Below are 27,499 nucleotides of genomic sequence, written 5' to 3' on the forward strand. Positions count from 1 at the left end.
CATTGGTTCTAATCAAGTTTCATATATATATTGGAATTTTAATTTTTCTGGTCAACCATCACCAAGAAATTAAAAATTATTCTACAACAATCAGTGCTCAGAAGTTGTGTTCACTAATTGGAGTATAGCTACAATGCTGAGTCAAAGGATTTGTTCCTTTGGCCAACAACAAAAAGTGGGGAAATAAATTATTGCTTAAGCATTGAATATTTGCATTACATCATTATTTGTATCTACAATCTCTTTTTCAACCCCTCAATTCTTGTCTCATTTTATTTTCTAATCAAAGTCTTCACTATGATATCTCCACCAGGCCCTAAACTTTTTTTCCTTCTTTGTCTTTCACTATAACAAAAAGCATTTGTGCAATCAAGTCAATTTTTGCTGTCTGCATTTAAGAATTCCAAACCATTCCTTCTGTCAAATTATAATTCTCATTAGCAGATAACATTCTGTATACGTTTAGTCGATATTCCAATCTTTATAATTTGATTTTAAGAAACTGAAAGTATGAAAAAAGAAAAGTAGTTTATTTTACATACAAAATAGTATCCTTTTAAGAAAAAAATTATACGTTTGAGTACTAAACATAAATCTTTTAAGGGTTGATGTTAATATAGAATAGTTTTTCTTAATATACAGTGACACTCTTGTACTTCATTCCATTTGATGCGATTTTTTTTTTCTGAGAATCCCCATTCACAGTCTTTGAGCCGAATGTTATTTGTATCTATCTTCTATCTTCTTCCTCATTGTCACATGTTGATGCCCTACACAAGTACTCATGGCCAGTTCTCTTCAAAATCCAAGCCATTGGATAAACCACTCAATAAATATGGTTACATATTTCACCATACTACACATTATTAGTAGATTTCTTCCATTCACACAATGAGAGAATATCAGTTCCCATGCTGTGAGCTTGACTTTTGGCTTCTTTTAATGCTATGTCTATTGCTGGTGTCACTGGCAGGCCTTGCATCAGGCCTAGCTCTAGGACTGCTGTCCTTCAGCCAAGTTGATCTTGAAGTCATCAGTAAGTCTGGTCTTCCAAAAGACAGAAAGCATGCAGGTTACCATCGCAACACATGTCACTACATTATGCAGTTTTTAAGATCTTCATCATGATAGGTATTACTATCTTACTTTATCTGCAGAAAGGATTCGACCTTTGGTAAAGAATGGTCATTTTGTCCTGTGTACCCTTCTTCTAGGAAAATCACTGGCTATAGAGGTATGTTTTATATAGCACATGAAGTTAGTTGATGTGGTTATTAAACTTAAAGAAGCACAGGCACTAGATTTTGAAGTAATAGGCCCAGAAATGGTTTTTCCTTTCTTTCTCTAAAATGTTCCTTTAGACAAAATCCCTTTTGACTTGAATTGATGATAAAACAAATACTCACATTACTTGTATGCTATATGCTCATGCAAGGAGGGTCTAATAACATTCTTTGGAAACAACAATTTTTGTAGCTGTTAAATGAAGGTAGGTACTATAAATGATTTTGTTAAAATTTACAAAAAAGTGATTCCAATTGTTCTTGTTCAAGGCACTGCCAATTTTTATGGACACAATCATCCCTTCTTGGTTTACCATTCTCATGTCGGCACCCTTGGTGACTGTGTTTGCAGAGGTAATGCTTGTTTTGAAAGATGCACCAACAATATGTTGAGATGAGGCCCTTGTTTCTTAAATTAATTCATGTTACATTTATTATCTTAGATTTTACCTCAAGCTGTATGCTCTCGATATGGACTAACTTTAGGAGCAAAAATGGCTCCCATTGTTCAACTGCTTCTGCTGATCTTCTTCCCTATAACCTACCCTGCTAGTAAGGTAAAGTGTTTGTTATGTTTGTGTTTGCTTCTATATTTATTTTGTTATTCAATGTTATTGTCAAGTTGCAACAAATTAGAAATAACAGAACTGCTTCTTTCTGCAACTCATGGTTATATTAACAAAATTAAAAGCTAAAAAAGTATATAGATCTAGAGCATAGAAGCATTTATTTCAGTTTCTCAAGGAAAAACTCATCTTTTAAGAAAAATAAATTAATATCTTCAAGTATTCTTCTATTTTGGCAGGTGCTGGATTGGGCTCTAGGGAAAGAACAATCAGTTCTTCTCAGAAGGTCAGAGTTGAAGACATTTGTGCACTTACATGCAAATGAGGTTTTCCTCCTATCCTAGTATATTCTCTCTGACCTAACTTAATCATAAGTGAGATTAGTTGCTAAAATATTCACATGCAGGCAGGGAAAGGTGGAGAATTGTCACATCATGAAACTTCTATAATCACAGGTGCTATAGATTTGACTCAGAAGACAGCTAAAGATGCAATGACACCCATATCTCAAACTTTTTCTCTAGATATAAATTCTAAACTTGACATGTAATCTGTCATAACTCAACTTGAGGTCATATACATCAACTTTCTTCTCCAAATATTTCATCTATAAATGCAGTTCACCTTTGTCATCAGGCATACAATGACACAAATAATGAGCAAAGGTCACAGTCGAATACCTATCCATTCTGGACACCGAAGAAGTGTCATTGGCGTCATATTGGTAAGAAATTGAAGAACCAGATATGACATAAGGCAAATATAGTGCATTTAAGTATTTTCTGCAATAAATCTTGAATATATAAACTTGGGAAGTATAGTATTGTCATTATGTCCAATCAATTAATAAAGACAAAAGAGAAAGCTTCCATTTGACATTTGAGACAATGTTGTTACATGCACACATTAGCTTTTTTCTCAACATTGCTTAGTAATATTTTGTATTCATATAGTAGTGCCGTGAATTCTTTTCTACAGGTTAAAAACTTGATATTCTGCCGCCCTGAAGATGAGACCCCCATAAAGAATTTGATTATTAGGAAAATTCCAAGGTAATAGAGCTAATTTGACAGGAACATAAAAGCCAGATTCCATCAGAGTTTTAACATCAGGATTGACCATCACACATAGTGATGTTTTTCTAGTCATCATGGTAAATAGTGCAAAGTATCATCAACTTCACTAATAATTGTTCTCTGTAGGAGAACCTGATAGACCCACCTCTAGTGAGGGGTGTTCCTTCCTAACCTTGTTTATTTTTTTCCATTTATAAGACTTAAACCTGAAACCATATCAAGTATTTAATGTATGTAAGATATTGCTACAGTGAGACAAAAAGATCCTTATTTAATGTTGTACAAATTGAAAAACAACTGTTTTTAAGGAAAAGTGAGAAGACTAGAAGATCCCTTGTGATCTTCATTCATGCAGAGACTCTCTACTATATTAACTACAAGATATTGTTCATTTAATAATTGTGTAACAGGGTTTATGAAAGTTGGCCTCTATATGAGATATTGAATCAATTCCAGAAGGGTCACAGTCATATGGCTATGGTCTTGAAATCCAACAATGACAGAGAGATCCCTACAGCTCATGCTATGGGCGCACCCACCTTTTTTAATGCAATTACTCATAAAATATCAAATCCGGCTCAAGTTGTTGGAGGTAACATCTTACAGAATTTTGCCATGGTATCATGTCAAACTGAACAACATTTTACTTAAGATGAATTGCAAAACAAAAGTAGAAAAAAGTTAGTTTCTTGGAGGAGAAAAAATCATTTATCTTCTTCAATCTGGAATATGCAGAATCTGATTCTTCCTTTGTCCTTGACATGAGTCAGAGAAGTTCTGTACATGAATCCTGTTTAAACTCCAGTGATGCAGAATTTCATAGTCCAACATTAAGAAATGTCATGGAACTAGACAGTGAAGCGAGTCAAGAAAATGAATATTTCTCACAAGAACAAACAGATTCTCTTCCAGATGTCATAGACGACGAGGTTATTGGCATCATCACAATGGAAGATGTCATGGAGGAACTGTTACAGGTTAGAATGGTGATTTATTCTATAGTGTTAAAAATGCAGAATACACTTCAAATTCTTAAAACTTTTAGCTACCAACTAAACAACTTGATCCATAGGAGTTTAGTGAAATGTTTCTTCATTTTTTGAAATATCAAACTCATCATGTTTTATAATGCTGATTACTATCTATTTTTTTTTTCATTTACAAGGGAGACATATTGGATGAAACTGATGAATATGTTCACGTTCAACAGAAGTGAGTAAATTTGCATTAAATTTTAATATTACATTGTTCATTTCTGCTTCACCCAAATGAATTCATAGCAATTGACAAATTCCATGTTTCAATTTTTCTTATTTTCAGCATTAGAATTAATCTGTTGCAGTCACTTAAGTCACAATCAAGATCATCATGGAGGACTTCTGGTTCTGGTCATCGATAAAGAACTTTCTACTATTTATTTCATTTAGTCTCAGTGACTTGAAGATTCCACAAGTTCACAACATCATGGTTTTGATTTTCAAGATATCAATACAATAAAATTTAATTCATTGGAAAAGATGTATACATTTTCATTTAATTATAGATTATTACAATAAGATTTATTTTTAATGAGTTAACCCTGTAAATATATTTTAATTGTTCATGTATGAAACTTAATAACTATATTTAAAATATCCATAGTATTATAACAAATATCCCAAGCCATGATGACATAGATGGTGAGGCTCATGACCAACCATTTCCTTTATGGATAAGATATACGTGAATAAAATATCTCCACTCCAAGCATGATGAACAACCAAACACAACAACAGAAGCAATGGAAACTCTGATTTGTGCAACAAACTCATCTCTTATTCTCTCAAAACATTCTCCATGCAGACCAAACTTCCCAGCTTCTTACCCTACACAAAAGCTCAACCACCCCTTCAGCACATTAAAGCCTTGTGCTAGTGCCAAAGGCTTTTCTTCCACTCCTCCACCTGTTGGAAGAGATAACAATGAGAGGCCTATTAGGAAGAAAAACAATGATGATGATGATGAGCTTCCCAGACCAGTTATTTACAGGATAATACGTAGGATCTTGTTCTCTGTGGGGGTGCCAATGGGGTTGGGGTTGATCTTCTTGCACATTTTTGGGGTGCTTAGGGAAAACCAAGTGTATGATGCACCACGGTGGTTAGCCTTTATCACTGCATTCTTGACTTTTGGAGCTTCCTCTGTTGGGATTGCATATGGGGCACTCTCCGCAAGTATGGAAGAAAAGGATGGTTCTTTTCTTGGGGTGGAACAGATTCAGAAAAATTGGGTAGATATGTGGCAGGAAGAAGAGGCTGCAAAGTAGATGGCTTACTGAAGGAGAAATTATTAGATACTTTCGAATTGTCACCACCTATTCATAGTTCTAATTATACTACATGCCATAATGATTGTTCACAACTATGATGATTCCAGAATATATAATAGTTTCTCCTAATTAAGGTGATGATTTTGCAGATGGGTTCATAATGTTGTATGAGATAAATTGAATTGTGTACTTAGAAGTCAGAATCATGACTATTGTAGTAGCTGTTAGTGTAATCGATGAAATATTTGATAAGTTTTCATCGTGTCTTAGATTTGACTTACTTGCTACCACTGTGCGAAAATTTGTTATTCTAATTTCTAAGTGAAAACATTAAGTAGTATTGGTCTACGTTGCCGTACAATAATTTGATTTAGTGTGTGTAAGATTTTTGATAGGATGTTGAAATCAGAGGAGTTACAATTTTCTTACTAGTTGCAGAATTTCTTAGAGTTGCAGTGTTCATTAGATATATGTGAATATTGTACCATGTTGATCTGCAAGCCAATGCCAAAAGGTTCAATTTCTGAGTTCTGTTATCTGTTTTTATAACAGAACTCATGCTTGTTCTGTCTCTGATGGCAGATGCTCCTTTTCAAAACTCAAGGGGCTTGGATTGATTTTTCATTATGATACAATTATCAGATATTTATTATTGACATACGAACGATTGGTATTAGAATATGAAAGTGCCTTTGATATCATCGAGTTGAATAGCTAATGTTTGAATATAATATATATATATATATATATATGCTCAAAATAATCAATGCTAGAAAATGAAGATTAAGGTAAATTTGAGAGTATGTGTTTGTGTGTGTTTTATTATATGAAATGAAGGTCAATGCTCGGTGTGTGTTTTTCATTATATATGAGATAAATATATACAAGTGAAACATAAGTTTAGGGAAGATTAAGATAAATTTCTAAAAAAATTTGGGCAAGTAACTTTCTTATATTAATTAGGGTTAAAATTAAGCTAATTACAATATTTGAGAGTAATTATAATTGTAACATATCTTTGACTCTGTAATACTCATCCTCAAGTTCAAAGTTTAGGACGATACATGAGTTTGTAAGTTGTATGTGAAGTTAGAAGAAGAGTTTTGGACAAATGTTGTTCGAAGTTGTCCCTTTTGAATTTTATCTTGAATAAAATGGCAATCAATTTCAATATATTTTGTTCATTCATAAAAAAATCTGAGATTTTTGGTATATGAAGAGCAATTTCATTATCACAAGATAAAGTGACAGGATGCTGTGGAATGTCCAATTCATGGAGAAGCGTCTGCAAGCATGAGAGTTCACTGATGGCATTAACCATGGCGAGATACTTGGCTTTAGTAGATGAGTGAAATATTGTTGATTGTTTCTTGGTTCGCCATGAAAAAGACTTGGATCCAAAATAATACGATAATTGATAGTGGATATTCTAGATGTGGGACAAAAGGCCCAATAGAGAAGAGTTGGATGAATGTAGTATGTCATGGTCTGAGCAGATTTGATGTATCACACCACTCAAAGTGTCGTTTGCCAATGGAAGTCACAAGGAGAAGACATACATTGTGACAATAGGTTCACAATATAAGTGATATTCAGACAATTGATTATAAAGTATAATAGTCTTCCAAATAATCTTCTATATACAATAAGATTATTTTGTTAGAATATATGGCTTGAAACAATAGGGGTGAATTGGTTTTGCAAATACTGGTGTTAGATTGAAAAGATCAATTAAATCAAACAATTGATTAATCTGTTCAAGTGGTTTTTAAAAGAACAACAATTATGTAATCAAAATTTAAACTTGGTTTTTTTAAAAATCAATTGATTGTTTTATGCGCAGAACATAAAGAACATAATATATCACAAATATCAGAGTAGGGAAGAGAGAATTCACACAAGAATTATACTGATTCATTCTTAACCAAGAGCTACATTCAGTTCTTAGCACACCACTGAGAATTCACTAATGCAATCAAACCAGATTGCGAAAACAACCAAGAGTATTGATCTTGAACCCTTTGAGAACACACAACACTCTCAACAATAATACAGATTTCAGAAACATTATTTGAAACTGTTTACAACACAAAACAGTATAAAAGAATGAATTTAGAATACACCTGGGCATTACACAATAAAGAACAATAGAAAAGAATAACCCAGAATCCTACTTCACACCTAACAATGATTCAAGATTTCAATAATGATTCTAAAGCTTTTTTATTTTCTCTCTTGAAAAACATATTTTGTAGTATCTCTTATTAAAAGTTATCTTTATATAGACTTAAAAGATGGTTAAATTAGTTTGATCATTTAATGAAATTTGTTGAAATCATTTAAAAAAAGTTGGAGAATCTTTATCTTAACAAGATTCTGTTAAAATTACTTAATTCATTTTTAAAACAAACTGATTGTTTTCATTTTCTGTTGAAATCACAACATAAAAAATTAATTCATTTTTCAAAATAACTGGTTGATTTTACTCAACAAAAAAGATAAAAGAAAACAAATCATTTTTAAATTCTTTTAAAAACCTTAAGTGTTTTTCAATCGGTTGATACAATAAATCAATTTGTTAAAAAACTTGTTGTAGTCATCTGACTTTAACATAAGTTATTTCAACCGATTTAAAATACGAATCAACTAACTAAAATTAACACAAATTTGAAAAACAAAACTTTCAAAAGAGATTTCAAATCATATGAACTTGGATCATAACTAGATACAAATTAACAATTCAAAATCTACCTAACTAGACACACACAACAACAAAATTCTTCATGACAAATTTGGAAATCATCAAAACCACTTTGTTCAACACATATAAGACTTCACCAATATCAACAACCAAAGGGTGATTATGATCTAATGGAGTACATACTAGTTTGCTAGCAAGAATACTTGTATCTTACAAAATTTCTAAGGTATATTTTTGTTGATTGAGAAACAATCCAGTCTTAGAATGTGTCACTTTTATTCCCAAAAAATATTTCAAAGGAACCAAATCTTTGATGTTGAATTAATGGCAAAGATCTTTTGAGAAGTGAAATAACCAGTGCATCATCTCCTGTAACTGTAATATCATCAACATTAATAAGTAAAAATAGGGGTATATGTTCCACAAGAAAAAAGTAAACATTCAGTAATGTATAAAACCAACCTCAATTAAGGCACTTGATAAAGTAGTAAACCATATGTGAGGTGCCTGTTTTAATCTATAAATTAACTTGTTAAAGTCGACAAACTCAATTCTCCCTTGTTTATGGAATCCAGGAGGAAGATGCATATAAACTTCTTCCTCCTATAATTTTCCACGTAGGCATTTGAAACATCCAGAAGATGAGTTGCTCAATCTTTTTTTGTTGCAACACTAATAATTTTTCTCACAATGGTTAATTTTGTAACAGGAGCAAAAATTTCAATAAAATAAAATCTTTCTAGCTATGAGAAACCTTTAACCACCAAGCATGATTTGAACCTTTCAATTGAACCATCATAATTATATTTAATACGATACACCCATTTACAACCTATCACTATTTTACCAAGAGGAAAAGGCTATAAAGTCCAAGTATCGTTAGCCTTCAAAGCATTTATCTTATCCTCCATAGCCTTTCTCCAATGTGGATCTTTGCAAACAATATATGAGGCGGGTTCATTTTGCTTTAGAATAGAATTAATAAAATGAAGAAGGTCATGTGAGTATGTATTTGAGCACAAATAGTCTAATATGGAATGTTGTGTACTTGATGACGATGAAGAAGATTGAGTAAAGGTCATATTGCATAAGTAATCTCAACTTAGTGATTTAGAGGTTTTGTGACACATTGTGATCGTCTTTGTTAAGGATTAACTGTTATAGGAGGATCAAAAATAGGTGTGGATTCATTAGAGTTTGGATTAATAGAAGATAAAGATATTGAAGGAGTGTGAATGGATGTGAGTTATGAAAAGATGGGATATTGAAAGAAACATGATATGTTGCACAAGTATCAATGAACCATTCAGTAAGCATACAAAGGGAAAAAAATGGTAGACACTCATTTGTGAGATTAATTAACTTTAAGTTGTTTTTCCTCGTTTAATAATTGAAAAAATTGTTTAATTGATTCTACAAGTACAAAATAGTTTGTAGCATTGTTGGAGTGGAAAACAAAAAATGTTTGTTGTACAAGTGTATTACCCTTATTGTAGTATTGTGCCCTGGCAGATATCCATGAAATTTAAAACACTTTTGTTCTATGTGACAAAAGATGCCACAATGTGCAAATTTAATATGATTATGAAAGGAGACATATTTGACCGATAACATTCAAGCGATTTCGGAAGATCCTGTTTGGATTTTGAAGTGTTGTTCACTTAGAAGCTAGTGAAGAGTCCTTTGAGCCTCATCTTGAAGGAGGAGAGAGTAATCATGAGTAACATCTGGAAATGATGTAGGAAGAAGCAATTGACTTCGTGGTTGAATAAAGGTTTCATTGAGTCCCATTAAAAATTGCATGAGACGTCATTTGTATTGTTAGGAATATAAGCTTGCTTGGTTCCACATGTACAACTATTGCAAATATAATTTGGTGAAGAATAATAAGGGATAATTCAGCACAAAGGCAACAAAGTTGATTGAAGTATTATGAAATGGAACAATCTTGTTGCTTCAAAACAACAAGATTTTGGGTCTTCCTTCCAGCACCCCTACATTTTTTAAAGTACCAAAACTAGCCTTGTCATTTTTATTTGAAAAGGCACCATTATAGTGTTTGTAGATTTCAGAAATTTGAGTTCCAGGATATTTATGGATTGGTGGATCTGAAATGCATTTTTTTTTTACTTATGGATTAGCGAATCCAGAATGCATTTTTTTACTTATGGACTGGTGAATCCATAATGTATTTTTTGACTTATGGATTGGTGGATCCGGAATGTATTTTTTTGACTTATGGATTGATAGATCCGAAATAGATTTTTTAACTTTTGATGTTTGGTTGTGGTTTTCAATAATTTGTTGGAATTTCATGGTAAAATGTTAATTTGTAAAAGTATGAACAATACTGAAGGATTTGTTGAACTTTACACTAATACAAAATTCGAATTCTACGACTCCGTATAAAGACGGTTCATAAAGAACAGTCGTTATAAAAGAGGCAGTGATATTTTTGTAATTTTTCACAAAATTTTTGGTGTTTTTAACGACGATTCTCACCTAAACCGTTGTTATATATGTGTTTCGGTGTAAACTGCGACAATTCTCTCCACCTTGTGCACTCTCACTTATCTTATTTTTGTCTCTCCCCTCACCTTCACCTTCATCTTCACCTTCATCGCACGTCCGACTGCACCACTCACCCTCAAACTCGTCGCACCTTAAGCTCGTACCGTGCGACCAATCCTAAGGTTGCACCGCATGCATCCCTTTCTCCTACAACTACATGCTACCACCGCCGCGTGCCTCCCTTCCTCCTGCAATCGCCTGCTACCACCGTTGTGTTGCCTTGTCGCTAGTCTTACCCTGCCTTACCATCTCTTGTCCGCACGACTTTTTCTCGTCAGGTTAGTGTTTTAATATTTTTTTATTACGGTTAGGGTTTTAATACTCTTTACTTTTTTTTAAATAAATTTGTGTATGCAACGTGTTGATTCTGAGTCAAAGGGTGTTTGACCTTCGACAATGTGCACACAACCTTTCACCTTCGCATGCCCACACATCGCCACTGTGGATTTGGCTGCACTCAACACTCCACTATAGAAGGTGAGTATTTTTAGGGTTTAGGATTTTAATTTTTTTAATAAATATTTTGAATTATGTGTTGATTAGTTAATAGTTAGGGTTTGTGGAAACTTCATTTGGTGGATATTTGATGAAGAAGTCCTGACATTGAAAAGAATAGTGATAGATTTGGAGTTGCAAAAAATTAGTGTGAAAAAAATTCAAATGGCCATAACTTTTGACATAAAAGTCAGATGGAAGCACGTAAAAAATGAAAGTTGCTCGAAACCAGGTAACGAATCACGTGACCAATTCCGAAGGAGATTGTGATCCACCAAAATTCCAAAAAAATCCACCGTTTACTATTATTTTTTTTATTTTTTTAGTACTATTTAGGTATTTTTCAAGTATTTTGAGGTTTTAGTTCTCATACTCACACTTGTGATAAAATTCTGAAATTTTGCATGATGTTTCCTAGTATAAATTAGAGTTTATCAAACCATTATGATAACATTACATTCACAAATTTATTACTCATACATTACATTACATAATGTTATGTGTGTGTTCTAACATAAAATCTTATTATTTCGGTGCTTATTCTAGATATAACATATTGAGTGGGAGGAGAAGTACAAGTGCAAATGCAAAGAAACTCACTTGGATGCACCGTAAGGTAACCATGTATAACACTTTAGAATGTATAACACTTTAAAATGACATAAAACTTTTTCATATATTTATAGAATTTTTTGTAGACTTTCATATTTAAATTATGATATTACATTCATTATTGTTTTGGAAATTTGATATTTTATGCAAGATTAGAGAATATATAATAATAAAATATATTAAAAAAAATACATTTATAACATGAAACCATCTTTAAAAGTATGTTTTTTAGGGTTATAACAACGATTCCAGTCTAGAACTTTTGTTATAAGTACATTTTTATTTTATTTTTCATTTATTTTGGCGAAATAACGACAATTTTTTCACGTATCGTTAATGTGGTTTATAATGACGGTTCTAGAACTCTCTATAAATAACTGATTTATAACGGCATCCACAATAACAACGGTTCCAAAATCATCTTTATATGCCTTTTTAACCGTCGTTAAAGCATTGCTTTGTACTAGTGTTACTATTAATCGATTTTAAGACTCATTGGAAAACATAAACATTTATATCCAATCGCCAAAGCTTGGTCTTCATATGTAGTTATGGGGTTGTTATTGAATTCATAAATCAATAAGCTGACAACAGTGACCCATCCACTGGATTGTAAAATATTGACGGAGTACCGAAGAAACACCCAAAGTATAATATTAAAGTAGATGTTGACAACTTTGAAAACCATGTGGCCAATTTGTATGATGTGTGTGTATGTTCACAAACAATGACATGGACGTCGATGATTATTTATATCTTTTATGTTTTTAGTTGTATTTTTGTTTTGTAATTTGATGAAGCTACACATTGTTTACATTATTATTTTAAAGGGTAATGGAATTAGTTCTTACACAATCATGAGTGAATTTGTTCTTTCACATTAATAATAGACACAATTTATGTTTAGATATTAATTTATGAATTCGATTACAACCTCATAACTACATATGAAGACCAAACTTTGGCGATTGCATAAGAACGTTTATGTTTATTTTTTCCAATGAGTCCTTAAATTGATTAATAATGAAGTTCAACAAATCCTTCGTCATTGTCGATACTTCTACAAATTTACATCTTACCATGAAATTCCAACAAATTATTGAAAACCACAACCAAACATCAAAAATCAAAAAATACATTCCGGATCCACCAATCCATAAGTCAAAAAATGCATTTTGGATTCACCAATCCATAAGTCTAAAAATACATTCGGGATCCACCAATTCATAAGTCAAAAAACGCATTCCGGATTCACCAATTTATAAGTCAAAAAATGTATTTCGGATTCACCAATCCATAAGTAAAAAAAAAAATACATTCCAGATCAACCAATCCATACATTTCGCGGAACCCACATTTTGAAAACCTATAAACCCCATAATGATGCCTTTTCAAATAAAAATAACAAGACTAATCTTGATATTTTAATAAATGTAGGGGTGCAGGAAGAAACAACCCAAATTTTTTCTCAATCTCGTGTGTGTATATATATATACATATATATATATATATATATATATATATATATATATGACTGTTTCTTCCTGCACCTCCATACCTTCTTCTCTCACCTCCATAAATTTTCGTATTTTAAAAAATGTCTCTCTGTAATATTTTGGATTACATAATCTAGAAGTTATTTTTCAAATTTGTAATTAGCTTTCGGATTACATAATCCGGAAGTCTTTTTTCAAATGCATGATTACTTTCCGGATTATATAATCCGGAAGTTTTTTTTAGCTTCTGGATTATGTGATTCGGAAGTTTTTTTTCAAATGCGTTTCCAGATTACATAATCTGAAAGCTATTCTATGGGGGTGACACGAGAGGGATAAAAATGTATTTTCATGTTGTGTATGGAGGTGGCAGAAGAAGATATGGTGGTGCAGGAAAAAACAGTTTATATATATAAGGCCCAATGTTTGAAGATAACCAGGCTTTAAATTTGCCCAAACAGCAGTGGCATATTCAACATAAGCACAATATGGGCCAAAGAGCGATCAATGGAGTTAAGAATCCATGACGTAACCAACGATGATAATCCTTATGAGAAGATGAACGAGTAACGAGTGATCAATATAACAAAATTTGTTTTTGCCCTTTAAAGCCATTCTCATGACTAAATCGACAATGCCAAAATCCTATGGATTGTAACTGTTGACACCATAAGAACATCACTCACAAGTGTTTAGCTAGGATTATCTAAAGAATAAATATAATAAGGATTCTCCAAATCAATAGTGTTGGAGAAAAAAAGACATGTTTTTACTAGCTATTTGGCATGATGCAACCAAAAAAATCACAAAATCATTATAAAAAGTGATTTGATAAATTAATATTAAATCACATGTATTTTCATTATATGTGAGATAAATATATACAAGTGAAATATAATTAATTACATAAGTTTAGAAAACGATTAAAGTAAATTCCTTAAATTGATATATATATATATATATATATATATATATATATATATATATATCACTATAAAAAAATCATGAATAATTAGTTGTTATAGTGACTAAATTAGAGACCATTTTAGATATTAATTTTTTTTTATTTCTAAATTAGTTTCTATTATTGTTAAATGGTTTCTAAATTTATATTTAATTAGCAACCAAAGTTTTTCTACCAAATTTAGAAACTAAATAATCTTGGTTGCTAATTAGTTTCTAAAATGGTCTCTAATTTAGTTATTATAACAACTAATTTTTTTTCTTTCTACAATTGGTTTCTATTTCATGTTTTTCTTGTAGTGTATAGTCTTATTAAGTTTATTTTGTGGGCTTAAATTAAACTTAAATTCACTTTTTAACTTGATATAATGTATTAAAGATTTATCCCAACTAGCTAGCCATATTTGACCACCTAAAAAATATCAAAGTGATTTTGTAAATTTTGAATTAGGTTTAAATCTATTTTTAAATAATTAATTTTTTCTAAAAATATTTTAAATTAATTTTAGTAAAGCTTTTTTTCTACGTCTTAAGAATTTTACTAACTTTAACATCTGATACAGGAGAAAAAAATTCAATCATCAACTTGATACGTACATAACCTAGCCATTTAAAGAAAGTTGAAGGTTTGAAGATAGATTGAATGTTACTTTCCTCTACCTAAATAATATAAGCAAGAAAAGTCACATATTCCCGTAGCATCCAACACTTTCACACCGACCAATATAGTTCCAATTCATCATTTTTATTGTATAATAATATAAGTTGATGACGAGAGGATATTTCACCAAGTAAATGACATATAATAAAACATCATCAAATAATAGAAATTAATTTTAAAAGAAAAAAAACAATTACTTGTTATAGTCACTAAATTAGATATCATTTTATAAATTAAAAAAATTGATTTTTAAATTAGTTTATATTATTGTTAAATGGTTTCAAAATTGATATCTAATTAGCTATCAAGATTTTTGCTACCAAATTTAGAATCTAAATAATTGATAGTTAAAACATTGGTAGCCAATTAGATACTAATTTAAAAACTATTTAATAATAATAGAAACTAATTTAGAAACTATTTTTTTTTAGTTTTTAAAATGGTCTCTAATTTAGTCATTATATCAACTAATTATTTTTTTGTCTCTAAATTTAGTTTCCATTTCATGATTTTATTGTAGTGTTGTATACTTAGTTTTTTAAGTTTAATTTATTTGTATAAAACTAATTTATAAAATAAAATTTACATTCACTTATATATTATAAAAAATATTTATTTTTAAATATATTAAAATTTTTAACCACTGTATCAATAAAATTATGTATTATATACACGTGTATCATTTCTTTATTTTGAAATTGTGAATAGGTGACTGGTACCATTTAATTTAGTTATGAATTTTGGAAGAATAATTATTTAGTAGATTGCTTAATACAAGCCTACAAATTTCAAATAAATAACTTGTTTAAATAATCATGTGTTTTAGATACTTTTAAGATAATTTTATGTATTAAAGAAAAAATTAAATTATATATATATGTGTGTGTGTGTGAGATATTCTAGAATATGTATACATTTCGTTTGTGGTGGTGATAAAAATATTATGAAAAAGGCTGAAAAGTGATAAGATTATTATTAAATGAGGATATGAAAGAAATTTGAGAGTCCACTTGGACAGTGATGTGTTATTTGAAAAAGAAAATGGTTAGATTATATTATATTAAGGGAAAAAAGAAGACTCAGAACAGCTGCTACGTGGACCTTTCGCAACCAAAATCTTTGACTCTTTCTCATATCTAGACATAGTCTTCTATAATTATATTATAATATATATAATAAATGTAAAATTTTATCTCATTAATATAATTTTATAAGTTTGAATAAAGTTTAAACTTAAGATGAAATTTTAGTTTATTTGTTTAACTTGTGATTACTAATAGCTTGTGATTAGAATTTAACCTAGGGTTAGGTTTTAATGTTGACAAGTTCTCTATTAATTAGTACATTAATTTTGGATGGTTTTGTTTGAGATTGTGGTAAAATTAAATAAATAATTGCACTGTTTTTGGGATAAATTAATGAGAGAATGTTGAATTGAATTGGTATTCATTGTTGTTGGCAAAAAGAAATCAAGGTTGTTGGAAGAAAAGACATGAATTAAAATATTCAATTATCCTGCACGCTGTTATTTATTTTCAATAATCAGTGCTTACATTTTTTTAATTATTATATTTTGTTTTTAGTTTTTTTTTTATAAATAAATTTTGAGTAATTATATTATTATATACAATATTCACTACCTGTATCAATATTTATTGGAAAACCGAATTCACTACTTTTAACTAAAATTATTTTAATCACATTTTTTTATTCACAAAACTCAAACTCAAACAAGATGAATATCACTAAGAACAAAAACAACAACTTATTGATATGTATAATATCATATTTCTTGGAATTAAATACAAATTATTTAGGTAAGTGCATGATTTTACATAAAAGAATTAGACTTTTTGCAATGAAAAATTATCTGAAAACTGAAAAGGCCAAAACATTAAAATCAATTTCTTTCTATAGTTCAGAACATTCCAAAATTTGGCCTTAAAATAAAATTTTATACTAAAAAAATATATATAAAAATTGACGGATGAGATGCTACGACAAGATTTCATCATAAATGACTCGTAAAAATGGTCAAAAGACAGAACCTGTTGAAACATGACCAAAGGTTTAATTATAACAGTGATATATTAACACTAAAAGTTATTACTTTATTATTGTAATTTTTAATTAAAATAATTATTATAGTACTTTTTCTGTTAACAATCTATTTCCATGTATTTTTACTTTAAGAAATTATCTCTTATTAATTATCAATTAGTTTACTTTTTTTATATTCCATTAATTCGAAACTACTATGTGTCAACATCATCGTAAGCTCATATTTCAAAGATGAAAACGACAAAACATATATACATAAAATAATTTAAAAGTAACTAATAATTATGCTATTAAAAATGTAATATAGTTTAATTCAATTAAAAAAAACAATAATTGTGAGATGCGAGGTATTTTTTCCACAATAAACCAAATTAAAAAAAAATCTCCAACTATCCTCACTTTATTTTCTAAAGTGTACTTATTTAGTTTCAAACTTTAGAATTCACTTTCTGATAATCGAATTTTCAATTATGTATGGTAATTCCTGATACTAAAAAACAGATTGAAATTCAGCTAATCGAAAACAGAGTTTTAACCTGTTTTTCCTTTTTAATTTTTTTTAAAAAAAAAAATATAAGGAAATTTAAAAAAAAAATTATAATATAGAAAAATAATTTAAAGTGATCAAATAAAATTTTGAGACTAATTTGGAAGAAAGAACAAAATCAAAAATATTTTAAATAAATTTTAGAAAAAGTAGAGTGTAATTTTAATTATGGTTTTGTAATATCATTGAGAATAAAATTTGTTATTATTATAATGGTTTGTAAATAAATTTATCTTTCTTAAATATTAAAGATATATATTTTTTTATATATAATTTCTTTTCAAAAAATTATTACATAATTTTATTATTATATTTCAGTAAATATATAAAATTAAATTAAATTAAATAATTATTTCATGAAAATTATAAATAATTTTTTATTTTTATAATTTTAAAATTAAATTTTAACTCTATAGTTATTATTAATTATTTTCAACCTTTATCACCAAATTTATAACATAAAATATTTTTTAATAATCATTTCAAATAGTTTTTACCTTTCCAATATAATAAAGAAAATATTTAAAAAGATTTCTTTATTTTTTTAATATTATTTTTTTATTAAAATCCTAAATAATTGCAAAAATTATTAAATTATAACAAAATAATATTTTACATTTATTTACATAAGTTCAAAAAAAAAAAAATTTCATAAGTCTAAACTTAAAATGATATTTTCTATTATAATATTTTTGTTTTACAATTTCTGCTTACTTTTTTTTAAAAAGTTGCAAAAGGAAGTGAGTAATATATATAAGTTGACCCGTTAGAAAAAGGGAAGACATCAACCACTAACATTTTTTTTATACATAGTAATAAAGAAAGAAAAATAAAATGAAAAATATGACAAACAATGTAGGGGAAAAAGAAAGGTAGAGAAAATTGGTTTGGATGCAAATAATATAATGCCAAAAACATAAAAATTGTGATTAAAATGACATGCAAGAAATTTTGAAACCGTGTAGTCTTTGAGTTTTGAAATAATAAAACTTCTGAAATGACTTTTTTTGGAAGGAAGAAGACTAAGACAGTGAACCTATCCATGGTTTGATGGAACTTTCAACAATTCTTAATGAAATTTTGACTTTAATTATTTAAAATAATATTCATTGAGAAAATAAATTGGTAAAAATTCTCAATACTTCTTTATCTTTCTTCATATAATATGTAAAAATAATTGAAACTCGGTACAACATAGTTATTATGTTATACATATAATAAATTACACTGTGGTTTTGTAGTTATTTTATTGTTTCCAACATTCTCGTGATTAATTATAGAGTCTACTTTTTAAAATCTTTTTTACATAGTAAAATAATATTAACAATAATTAAATATAAAAAAAATTAGAATTAGAATTATATTTTGTTTTCACTTCTCACCATACAAAACATAAAAAACCAAACAAAACAATATCATATAAATTTATTATTGATATGACTCAATTTAACATAATTCAAAACTTGATTTGACCATTTTGTTTAATGAACCAAATGACTCCAACTTAGCTTAAAATTCAACCTTGCTAAATAAAATGAATCAAATGTAAGCTATGAACTAGATTGATCCATAATTTAATATTCTCTATATATATGATTTTATTTTCTTATAAAATAAAGAAATAAGTTATGTAAAATAGTTATAATTTTAAATTGAATCAATATAACAAGTTGGTTTGAATATTAAACTTGAATCAAACTTGTATCGTGTAACACCTAAAAAATACATCTGACTATTACAATATAAGTTCTACATATTTCTGTACAAGCTTAGAATTTTTTAAAACATTTCTAATACATTATTAGAGCTTATAGAAATACAAATATTTATAATATAAGTTTCAAAACAACACCCTAAAGCTCTTCAGACCCTCTATCACCAGTATGATCATATGCTCGTGTACGTAGTACATTCATCACAGTTCGAACATAACAAGAAAAACAAAGATAAGCTAATGAAAAGAAATTCCATAACATATCTAATTCATGCAAAAAGAACCAATCAAACTAATCATTTATAAACATTTCTTTAAATATTGTCATATAAAATTTTAATACCAATTCCACCATTCATATAAACCACGCATGGATCTATTTTCAATCACAATCATTGGATTTCATTACAATCCCACTGACTACATATGAATCCATCGTCTTCTGGAAGACTTATTAAGTATGCCCCTACTAAAGACTAACACCTAATCCAAATATTACTAGCGAATCCAAGAGAAAGGATCAGGGTAAGTTCAAACATCCAATATCAAGTGTCTACACCGGGACCCGGTGTGTATGAATTCTCACCACCTGATATCTTAGTTTATATGACTTAGATCATCACTGAAGTTAGAGGATCTTTGTTCAACATAAACTTTTCATACTTAATGGCATCAAACAACAACTCATACATTTTTCCAAATGTATGACATCAATTTCGTACAATTTTCATCATTCAATCACATAACATTTTAAAATTCATAACATTCAAAAAACTTTCCAACATAAAAAACAATATTTAACTTCCAACTATCAAAATCTAATATTTCTACAAGTTAAAATAATATATAAATGAGCAACATCCCTGCAAGAGAAATTGAGTATTGGGACCATGTCCCCTCCACATTTAGATATTCTACTTTAGGGTACTATTGAAGTTAAAGTTAGCTTCCCTTACCTTAATTGTTTTCTTTCTAAGCAACTTCTAGAACTTTATCCTCTCAGTCTGGATAAGCTTCAAGATTTAAGGGCTAATGCAAGTTACCAAAATAGAACATAAAATCATTATATAGTAGAATAAGTTGAGAGGATTACTCTTCTTAACTGACCCCACCAAGATTAATGACTAAATCCTGAGGAAAAATAGAGAATAAATGATCTTTAGAAAAAAAAATGAACTTACTTTGTTTGAAAATCTAATTAGATAGAAATGTTCCTTAGCTCATCAGCTACAATGTGGTGCAATTAGATTCTAAAATACATGAAGATTAAGAAAGGAAATTAAAAGAGAAGGAAGAGAATAGAAGTTGAGAGAGATGGAGAAAGAAAAAAGAAAAGGAAACGACACCGTGGAGGGGGGGTTAATGTTATCCAACAACACCCAATTTTATCAAGTTAGATGGAAATGAATAAAAAAAAAATATATATATATATATATATTAAGATTTTAATATATATATATATATATAAAAATATGAATTAAAGTTTTAATTATTTTATTTACAAAACATTATCATATCTCTAAACTTTTTTTTCTTAAATTTTCAGTATTTTTTTTCTTTAAGATTTGAAGATTATTTCTCACATTTTGTTTTGATAAAAAACCACAGTTTAGAAGATAGCAAAAACTAGAATAATCTAAACTAATCATATTGCATTTTTGAGTAAGTTTTTCTTTCCTCATATTACTTTTATGCAAAAATATTTGCACGTATAGGTTTTTCTGCACGGATACGAGATCTAAGTTGGGTATAATTTAATATTTTTGTTATAGGATTATAGTGATATGTTCTATTTATGAATCATGTTATAGGAGAACAAGCTAGGACTTGTTTGATTTTTTAGTTTTTTGTTAGGAGCACGTGATTAGAAGTAGGAAGAGTTAATAACTGATTTATTTCCGGTTTTTTTTATATTCAGTTATATTTGGATTTTTGGGGTTGGATTGAAAGATTGAAGATGATTTAAGATTAAAATTTAGAAAGTGAACAGTTAGGAGAAATTGGATGATTGTAGCAATAACTTTTGAATTTTGGAATTGTTGTTGATCAAATGATGTATTTAAATTAGTTATAATTGGAGCTGGTGTGTATGTTATAATAAATACTTGAGTTGAAATGGTATAAGTAGAATGAATGATTTTATATGTAGTTGTTTGAGTTAAAGTTTGATTGTGATTTTGAGTTTGGAATAGTCATGTTGAACTAATTAATGTTATATGAGTTTTAATGAATTAGTGATTCTTAATTAATAGTTTAAACTTTGTTAAAAATTATTGAATTGGGAGAAAAAAAGGGTTTCAATATGTTTTAGACAAATTTTTAGTTGTTGTGTAAACTGCTTATGTATTTTTCTCAAGAAAAAAAAGAGAGAAAGAGAAGTTTTCTCTTCTATCGTTTTTCACTCAAGATACAACTTGTTGTTAAAGCAAAAAGTATTCTCACTCAAGAAAGAACAAGATAAAAAAAAATGAGTACTTTCACTTAAGCGACATTTTTTTCATAAGTTTTTTTTATATGTAATTGAGGTTTATATGTATTTAGGATTGTAATATTCATATATGTGATATGTAAGAAGATATGTATGAGAACATGAAATGATATCAAATTATATATGGTACTTATGTGACCCTTTTATGAATGTTGTTGTCCTTTTATGGGTGTTGTGGTGAGATACTTAGAAATATATCATAATCCCATAGGAAGATAGTAGGTGAGACCATTAGAATTAAACTTAATACTCATTATCGAATAAAAATAATATCCTAACTATAATAATAACCTACTCACATAAATTAAGGTTAGTAGAAGGGAGAAGTTGAAGAAAATCTTACATTATATTGTGATATAGTAGGTGATCTAGAATAGAGGACCTAATGACATATTCCTAAATTCTAGATACTAAATCTATTAGTATATGCTTAGTACTAATTTTTCAAGAGTGTCCAGTGTGAGATAAAAAATATTATATATATATATATATATATAAATTTATAGTAAATCTTATAATATTAACTCACTTATTTATGTGTTTTTATTATGATTTTTATGTGCGTTTATTATGATTTCATGTGATTGGTGAATAAATGTATGTGAAAAGACCACAACACTTTATTACTATTAATTTATGAAAAAAAATAGATTTAATATTTTGTAATATCTAGAATTTGAATAATAAAAAGAAAATAAAATGTATATATATATATATATATATATTGTATTGAAATAATATAATTATTGCAGCCAGCCTTAGTAATCTTATGTTCAAACTCGCATGTTGTCTTGAAATAGGTCTCGCTTATTTTTTTTAATAAATATAAATATTTTGGAACATCATCAAGTTTTAGTAATCTTTTATAAGTAGTTTTCCTGAATTTTTGTAAGAAGATAAAAATTGAAAAAACAAATTAAAGTGGCTTTTTGGACCCTTGATTTGTTGATGTTTTTTCCAAGGATTTATTCTTTTAGGTGGGATTTCAGGATCCAGTTAAGTGAGTTGACTTGAGTTTTTTTTTTTATGCGAATCACCCATAAAGTGGTTCACAATGATTTTTTATTGTCGATAAAAAAAACAATGGTTAAAAAATGCTAATTTTCCTTTTTATTTAATATAATTTTTTGGTTTTTAATGGACAAGTTTCTACCCATCTATATTAACATCTTAAAAGTAATTAATTAACATGAGAAAACTGAATCTGGTAGATATTTTGTCCAGTTACTTCTCTTTGGACCCATTTTATATTTGCACCACCATCAATGTCCCTTTCATGCTTAAGTGTTTTAGACGAACACCACTTCCTTCATACTACACCCTTTTCTCATATTGACGTAAGCTATTTTGTAATACTCCAATCTTATAATCTCTTCAGTTAACGTCCAATAAAAGCTTTGTCATTCACCAGTTTCATCATCGATGAAGGGTGGAGCTATATAGATACCATAATCAGAAAAATCCATGGTCACATATCAACATGCTTTTGATTTATTGTCACATGCAAAGGTTCCTTCTTTTGTCCACGTCATGGGATCTCACTTTTTAATAAATTTGTGTAGGGTTGTTTCACTAGAGTTAACTCATGGAAATCATGTAACACTATTTCTAATCCAAATTTTTAAGAAAATTTAGGTGTTTTTCTTTATATAAATGGTTCCAACATCAATTATGATATTTGGAATAACTTCCACTTCAAATTTATTTATTGAAATAATATAATTAAATTCAATCATTATATATAATCATTTATACCTATATAGAAATTCTCCACTTTAACTATTTTAAATTGTTTTTTATTTTATTTTATTCTTGTTTAATATTTTATTTTATTAATTTATTTTGGTTATTTGAAAATTTTATAATTTTAGAAGTTAATAAAGTCATTTTTTAATTTTAAAATTTTATTTTATTTGTTCACACTTAAGTGACCGGAGATTGGAGAGACTGATAAGTTAATTTTGTTTTGTTGTCATCTAAATGATAAAAGAATTGAGAAAAGAATTGAGAGATTGATTACTTTTTTTTTTGTTTTAAACTAATATTCTTTTTTATTAAATAAACAATTTTTTAATTTTAAAATTTTGATTCTTCCCTTTAAAACAGTTATAGAAACAGTTTTAATTGTAGATAAGTTTTTTAATTTTTGTCTCTCTCATACAAATACAGATGAATTTATATTTAAATATATATATAATAATAATAATAATAATAAAAATAAAAACTAAAAATAATTTTATCATAATTTAAAGTTTTATCATAATTTGATTTTAAAAAAAAATGTGTATTTAAATGATTCTTCATCTAAAGTAAAAAGACATGTTTATTTATCTCACTTATTTTTGTTTAATGTAGTAATGCTAACTCGACGCTGATTTTATACCTGTGGAAATTCTGCTGTTGTCTGCCCCACGAACATTGAATAGAATGGAAAAATGTGCACTAACGGCATCTGTGACTTTGTCTCTGTAGGCCCCGCACCACTAAAATATGTTGTCTTATTGTCTTCTTCAACTTTTATACTCATCCTAATCAGCTTAGAATAGAATTCATGGTGCTAAATATGGAATTATGTTGTCATTGTCAAAAATTATTGTGACAGGTTGTACTTTATCTTGGTTTTCATTTTTTTCTGAGGAACCATGTATACTGTTTTTACCATGTACACTGTTTTTGTTATTCGATTCTACTATACATTCATATGTACTCTTCTTCCTTCATTGCAGTGAAACTGATACAACAAAACAACAAAGGGTAAAGTCATTCAATGTGTTCCAATATTAATTAGGATTAAAATGATATCAAAGTGATTTATAATTTAGTGTTCACTTCTTAATAACAATTTCTAACACAACCATTAAATTTTAATTTCATTTCTCATGTCCTTTCAAAAACCTTTGTTTTGTCTTATCTACTCTTTTGCTCTGGTGACAGCTTGCCATTCTCAAAAGGAACAATACCAACCACAGACTTAAAGGGCTCTACACAGTTTACCTCAATTTAGTAATACTCTGAATTCTTAATTCTATAGCAGCCATGCTAAAGTTTTGAATACACTGTATTACACAACAAAATAATGTACATAGTATATTTCTCTACTTCAGACTTCTGTTTTCTTGTGAACCTTTAAGGCCAAAACTTAACAGAGAAAAGAAGAAAAATGGAAATTCCAAAAGAAACATGACTCCCCTTCTTCAACTCCAACCACTGTCCTCTTTTCTTAATCCTTTTTATTATCCATTAAACTCCATGATATTCCAATACTTAGCAAATAACACACCCATTTGGATTCTCTTCCACTGTTTTGTAATAGTAATGTGGATATGGTTGCTGTCTAAGTTGGCGAAAGTAATCTTCATACATCTTGAGAGCTTTAGCATAATCCTCCTTTTGATCTTTGTTTTCAGGTGCTTTCGGGGGGTCTGGCTTTTTCTCCTCCTTCGCGGGTCCAACTGAAAGTATGTCAGCATGGCAAAATTTCTTAAGCTTAATCGCCACTTTAACAGAATCAACATCCCCAGTTACGGTCATTTTCTGGTTCTTCATGTCCACAGAGACTGACTCAACCCCTGAAAAAATCACCCCAAAAAATTCAATTTTACCCTTCAATAACAAACAAAGCATGAAAAAACAGATAGTTGTTAACATGGCAAAGATGGTTGAATGTTGAGATTCCTTACCCGAAATACCAGATACTGTTTTCATGGCCTTTTTCTTGATTTTGTCATCATAGAGTTCCACCTTTAGTACTATTTTCTGTCAGACAAAATGCAGACAACTTTAAGGATATACTGTTGTAATCATTTCTAAGCATGAAGTTCCAAAACAAGTTAAGACTTGAAATAGTAGAAGGGAAAAAAGAATAGAAAGATTTGCAATTTGAACTCTGAAACTTGATCTCACCAATTTTCACTATCAAACAGTACTTAAGGAGAGCTAAACTCAGTTTTGAAAATCATGTTTGCAAATTGAGGATGGAAACAGAGCAAAACTCAAAACAATTAAAGAATTGAATTTACATGGTTACTAAGATAGTTGAGATGCAGTGTTTATATGGTAATGTTTTTATAGAAAATATAGAAAACTTGAAAGAGTTACTAATTCTTACCATCATAGTGATTCAAAGATGAGAGCTTTCTGGAGAAAATCAAAGTGGGGAGAGAGAGGCTTATGAGGGAGTTTTGTAGAAGGTGAAGAGATTGTTCAAATTGAACTGTTGAAAAGTTCAAGATCAGAAGGTAGTTTATATAGTAGCAAGAGAACTGGTAATACAGACAAAGTCAACTTTAAGTAGTGTTTGGTCGGGTCATTTATTCAGCATTGTACACCCGTTTTAGACTCGAAAAGTCATTTTCGGGTCTATACTCGGTTTTGTAATTGCCACGAAAGAAACATCATCGACGAATTCAAGATAGTGTCCCTGAAAATCTGACCCTCAATTTCTTTGAAGCTCTCATTCTGCCTCTGCACCATCAGTTCTTTCAATGCTATTGAACTACAATGATTAAAGTTTTGGAGCTTGTTCATTGTTTTAGAACAGTTCAACTCATCAAAAAGTGATTGAATTATGTATTCATAGGAACTTTAACTAATTTGATCCAATTTTACTTCTTAATTATCAAAATAATAATTTTTTAAAAATGATAAAAAAATGTGTAAGTTATATTTATCTTAACACAATTTTAGTTAAAATTTATTTATATTAAAATTCTGTTTTTTATTCAAATATATTAAAATTATGGTCATTTTGATATAACTTATTTTCAATAAAATTATATCATGTTGATATGATTTATCTATTTTAATAGTTTTATTTATTTTAATAATTAGGAGATAAAATTATATAGATCAGTAAAAATCATGAGTAATTAATTCGTATTCCAATTCTATATCCAAACAGAAATTTAAACGGATCAGAATTAGACATCTTTAGAACTTATCTATGACTCACTAAAATTTTCTTTATTAACATATTTTTTTTAATATCAAAGTAATCTTTTTAAATCTTATTTGGTTACATTCTTGAATCTATATCTTTTAAATTTAGAAATTTAACTAATAAATTTATGATTCTTTCTTTTTTTTCTATTTTTTAATTGTTATATTTTTAAGGTGGTGAGACTCAGATTGATGCTTGAAGTCTTAACTTTTTTATTTTTAATTTAAAATTATTAAATTATGAAAAAAATATCAAAAGTATTTTTAAAGTCAATTCTTATACCACCAAAGTCAAATTTTTGGGTTTTAATTCTATTTAACATCATTATACCTTTTATTTTCTTCTGAGGTTCACCCTCTTAGAGGTTTCGCCTTCTTTTTAATTAATTTTCAGGTCATTGACATGTTGACCAGATCAATGCCACGTGGAACATTCAAGTGCTTCTCATTTGTGACCACCAACGCTAAGTAAAATAACTTTGATAATATAACATAGGGTTAAATGATCTTTTTACAAAATATTATATATATTGGTATTTTTAAATTTTTAAAAATAGTGATTTTTTAAAAAATATTTCTGTAATTTTTTCTTCTAAAATTATAAATTATGATTTTTTAATCCTCTATAATAAATCAATTTTTTTTATAAATCTTTATAATTTTTTTTCTCCAAATTTTTACCTTTTAACGTTCCTTTTAGTAGCTGATAAATAATATTTATTTTCGGATCAAAACATAATTTTGAGAGTTATGTCATGCTATTTCATAAATCTTTATAATTTTTTTCATTTCTCCAATTTTTTATACTTTTTACGTTCATTTTAGAAGCTGATAAATAGTATTTATTTTAGGATTAAAACATAATTTTGAGAGTTATCTCATGCTATTACATATATTTTTATTCAAGTGAAACTTAGATATAATTTTAGATATAAGTAGTTAACTGTTATTCTATATGCTAAGAACTAAATGTGTTGATTTTTATTTTAGTGGGGGATGAACATCTAACAAAAACTTTT

The 27,499-nt window shown here is 28.4% G+C and overlaps 3 protein-coding genes and 1 pseudogene across 3 annotated transcripts; 2 read left to right on the forward strand and 2 right to left on the reverse strand.

Moving 5' to 3' along the window:
* Window positions 1-728: 728 nt before the first annotated feature.
* On the forward strand, window positions 729-4,509 carry LOC137836488 (DUF21 domain-containing protein At5g52790). Its single transcript, XM_068645177.2, has 12 exons — window positions 729-1,072; window positions 1,158-1,234; window positions 1,554-1,637; window positions 1,727-1,840; window positions 2,089-2,175; window positions 2,256-2,395; window positions 2,486-2,573; window positions 2,828-2,901; window positions 3,336-3,517; window positions 3,661-3,902; window positions 4,091-4,137; window positions 4,246-4,509. Exons 1-12 carry the CDS (start codon window positions 892-894, stop codon window positions 4,322-4,324), a joined length of 1,395 nt encoding a protein of 464 aa, XP_068501278.1. The 5' UTR covers window positions 729-891; the 3' UTR covers window positions 4,325-4,509.
* Window positions 4,510-4,633: 124 nt separating this feature from the next.
* On the forward strand, window positions 4,634-5,485 carry LOC137837567 (transmembrane protein, putative (DUF3464)). The gene has a single exon (XM_068646593.2). It carries the CDS (start codon window positions 4,706-4,708, stop codon window positions 5,228-5,230), a length of 525 nt encoding a protein of 174 aa, XP_068502694.1. The 5' UTR covers window positions 4,634-4,705; the 3' UTR covers window positions 5,231-5,485.
* A 3,803-nt stretch (window positions 5,486-9,288) lies between these two features.
* LOC150028054 (uncharacterized) lies at window positions 9,289-24,069 on the reverse strand (annotated as a pseudogene).
* Window positions 24,070-24,541: 472 nt separating this feature from the next.
* On the reverse strand, window positions 24,542-26,048 carry LOC137837568 (heavy metal-associated isoprenylated plant protein 12). The gene is made up of 3 exons (XM_068646594.1): window positions 25,651-26,048; window positions 25,223-25,298; window positions 24,542-25,111 (listed from the first exon to the last, which is right to left on the reverse strand). Exons 1-3 carry the CDS (start codon window positions 25,654-25,656, stop codon window positions 24,807-24,809), a joined length of 387 nt encoding a protein of 128 aa, XP_068502695.1. The 5' UTR covers window positions 25,657-26,048; the 3' UTR covers window positions 24,542-24,806.
* Between the last annotated feature and the right edge of the window lie 1,451 nt (window positions 26,049-27,499).

The sequence above is a fragment of the Phaseolus vulgaris genome, chromosome 4, assembly GCF_051622355.1.
Source record: "Phaseolus vulgaris cultivar YP4 chromosome 4, ASM5162235v1, whole genome shotgun sequence".
NCBI classification, from domain to species: domain Eukaryota; kingdom Viridiplantae; phylum Streptophyta; class Magnoliopsida; order Fabales; family Fabaceae; genus Phaseolus; species Phaseolus vulgaris.

What these genes read in the sequence shown, in the direction of transcription:
- LOC137837568 (XM_068646594.1), bottom strand. An exon ending in AACAGTATCTGGTATTTCGG is followed by an intron (nt 25,112 to 25,222) that starts GTAAGGAATCTC and finishes TGATTTTTTCAG; the next exon opens with GGGTTGAGTCAGTCTCTGTG.
- LOC137836488 (XM_068645177.2), top strand. Translation starts at nt 892, where the DNA reads ATGAGAGAATATCAGTTCCCATGCTGTGAGCTTGACTTTTGGCTTCTT. An exon ending in GAAAATCACTGGCTATAGAG is followed by an intron (nt 1,235 to 1,553) that starts GTATGTTTTATA and finishes TTCTTGTTCAAG; the next exon opens with GCACTGCCAATTTTTATGGA. An exon ending in TCCGGCTCAAGTTGTTGGAG is followed by an intron (nt 3,518 to 3,660) that starts GTAACATCTTAC and finishes TGGAATATGCAG; the next exon opens with AATCTGATTCTTCCTTTGTC.
- LOC137837567 (XM_068646593.2), top strand. Translation starts at nt 4,706, where the DNA reads ATGGAAACTCTGATTTGTGCAACAAACTCATCTCTTATTCTCTCAAAA.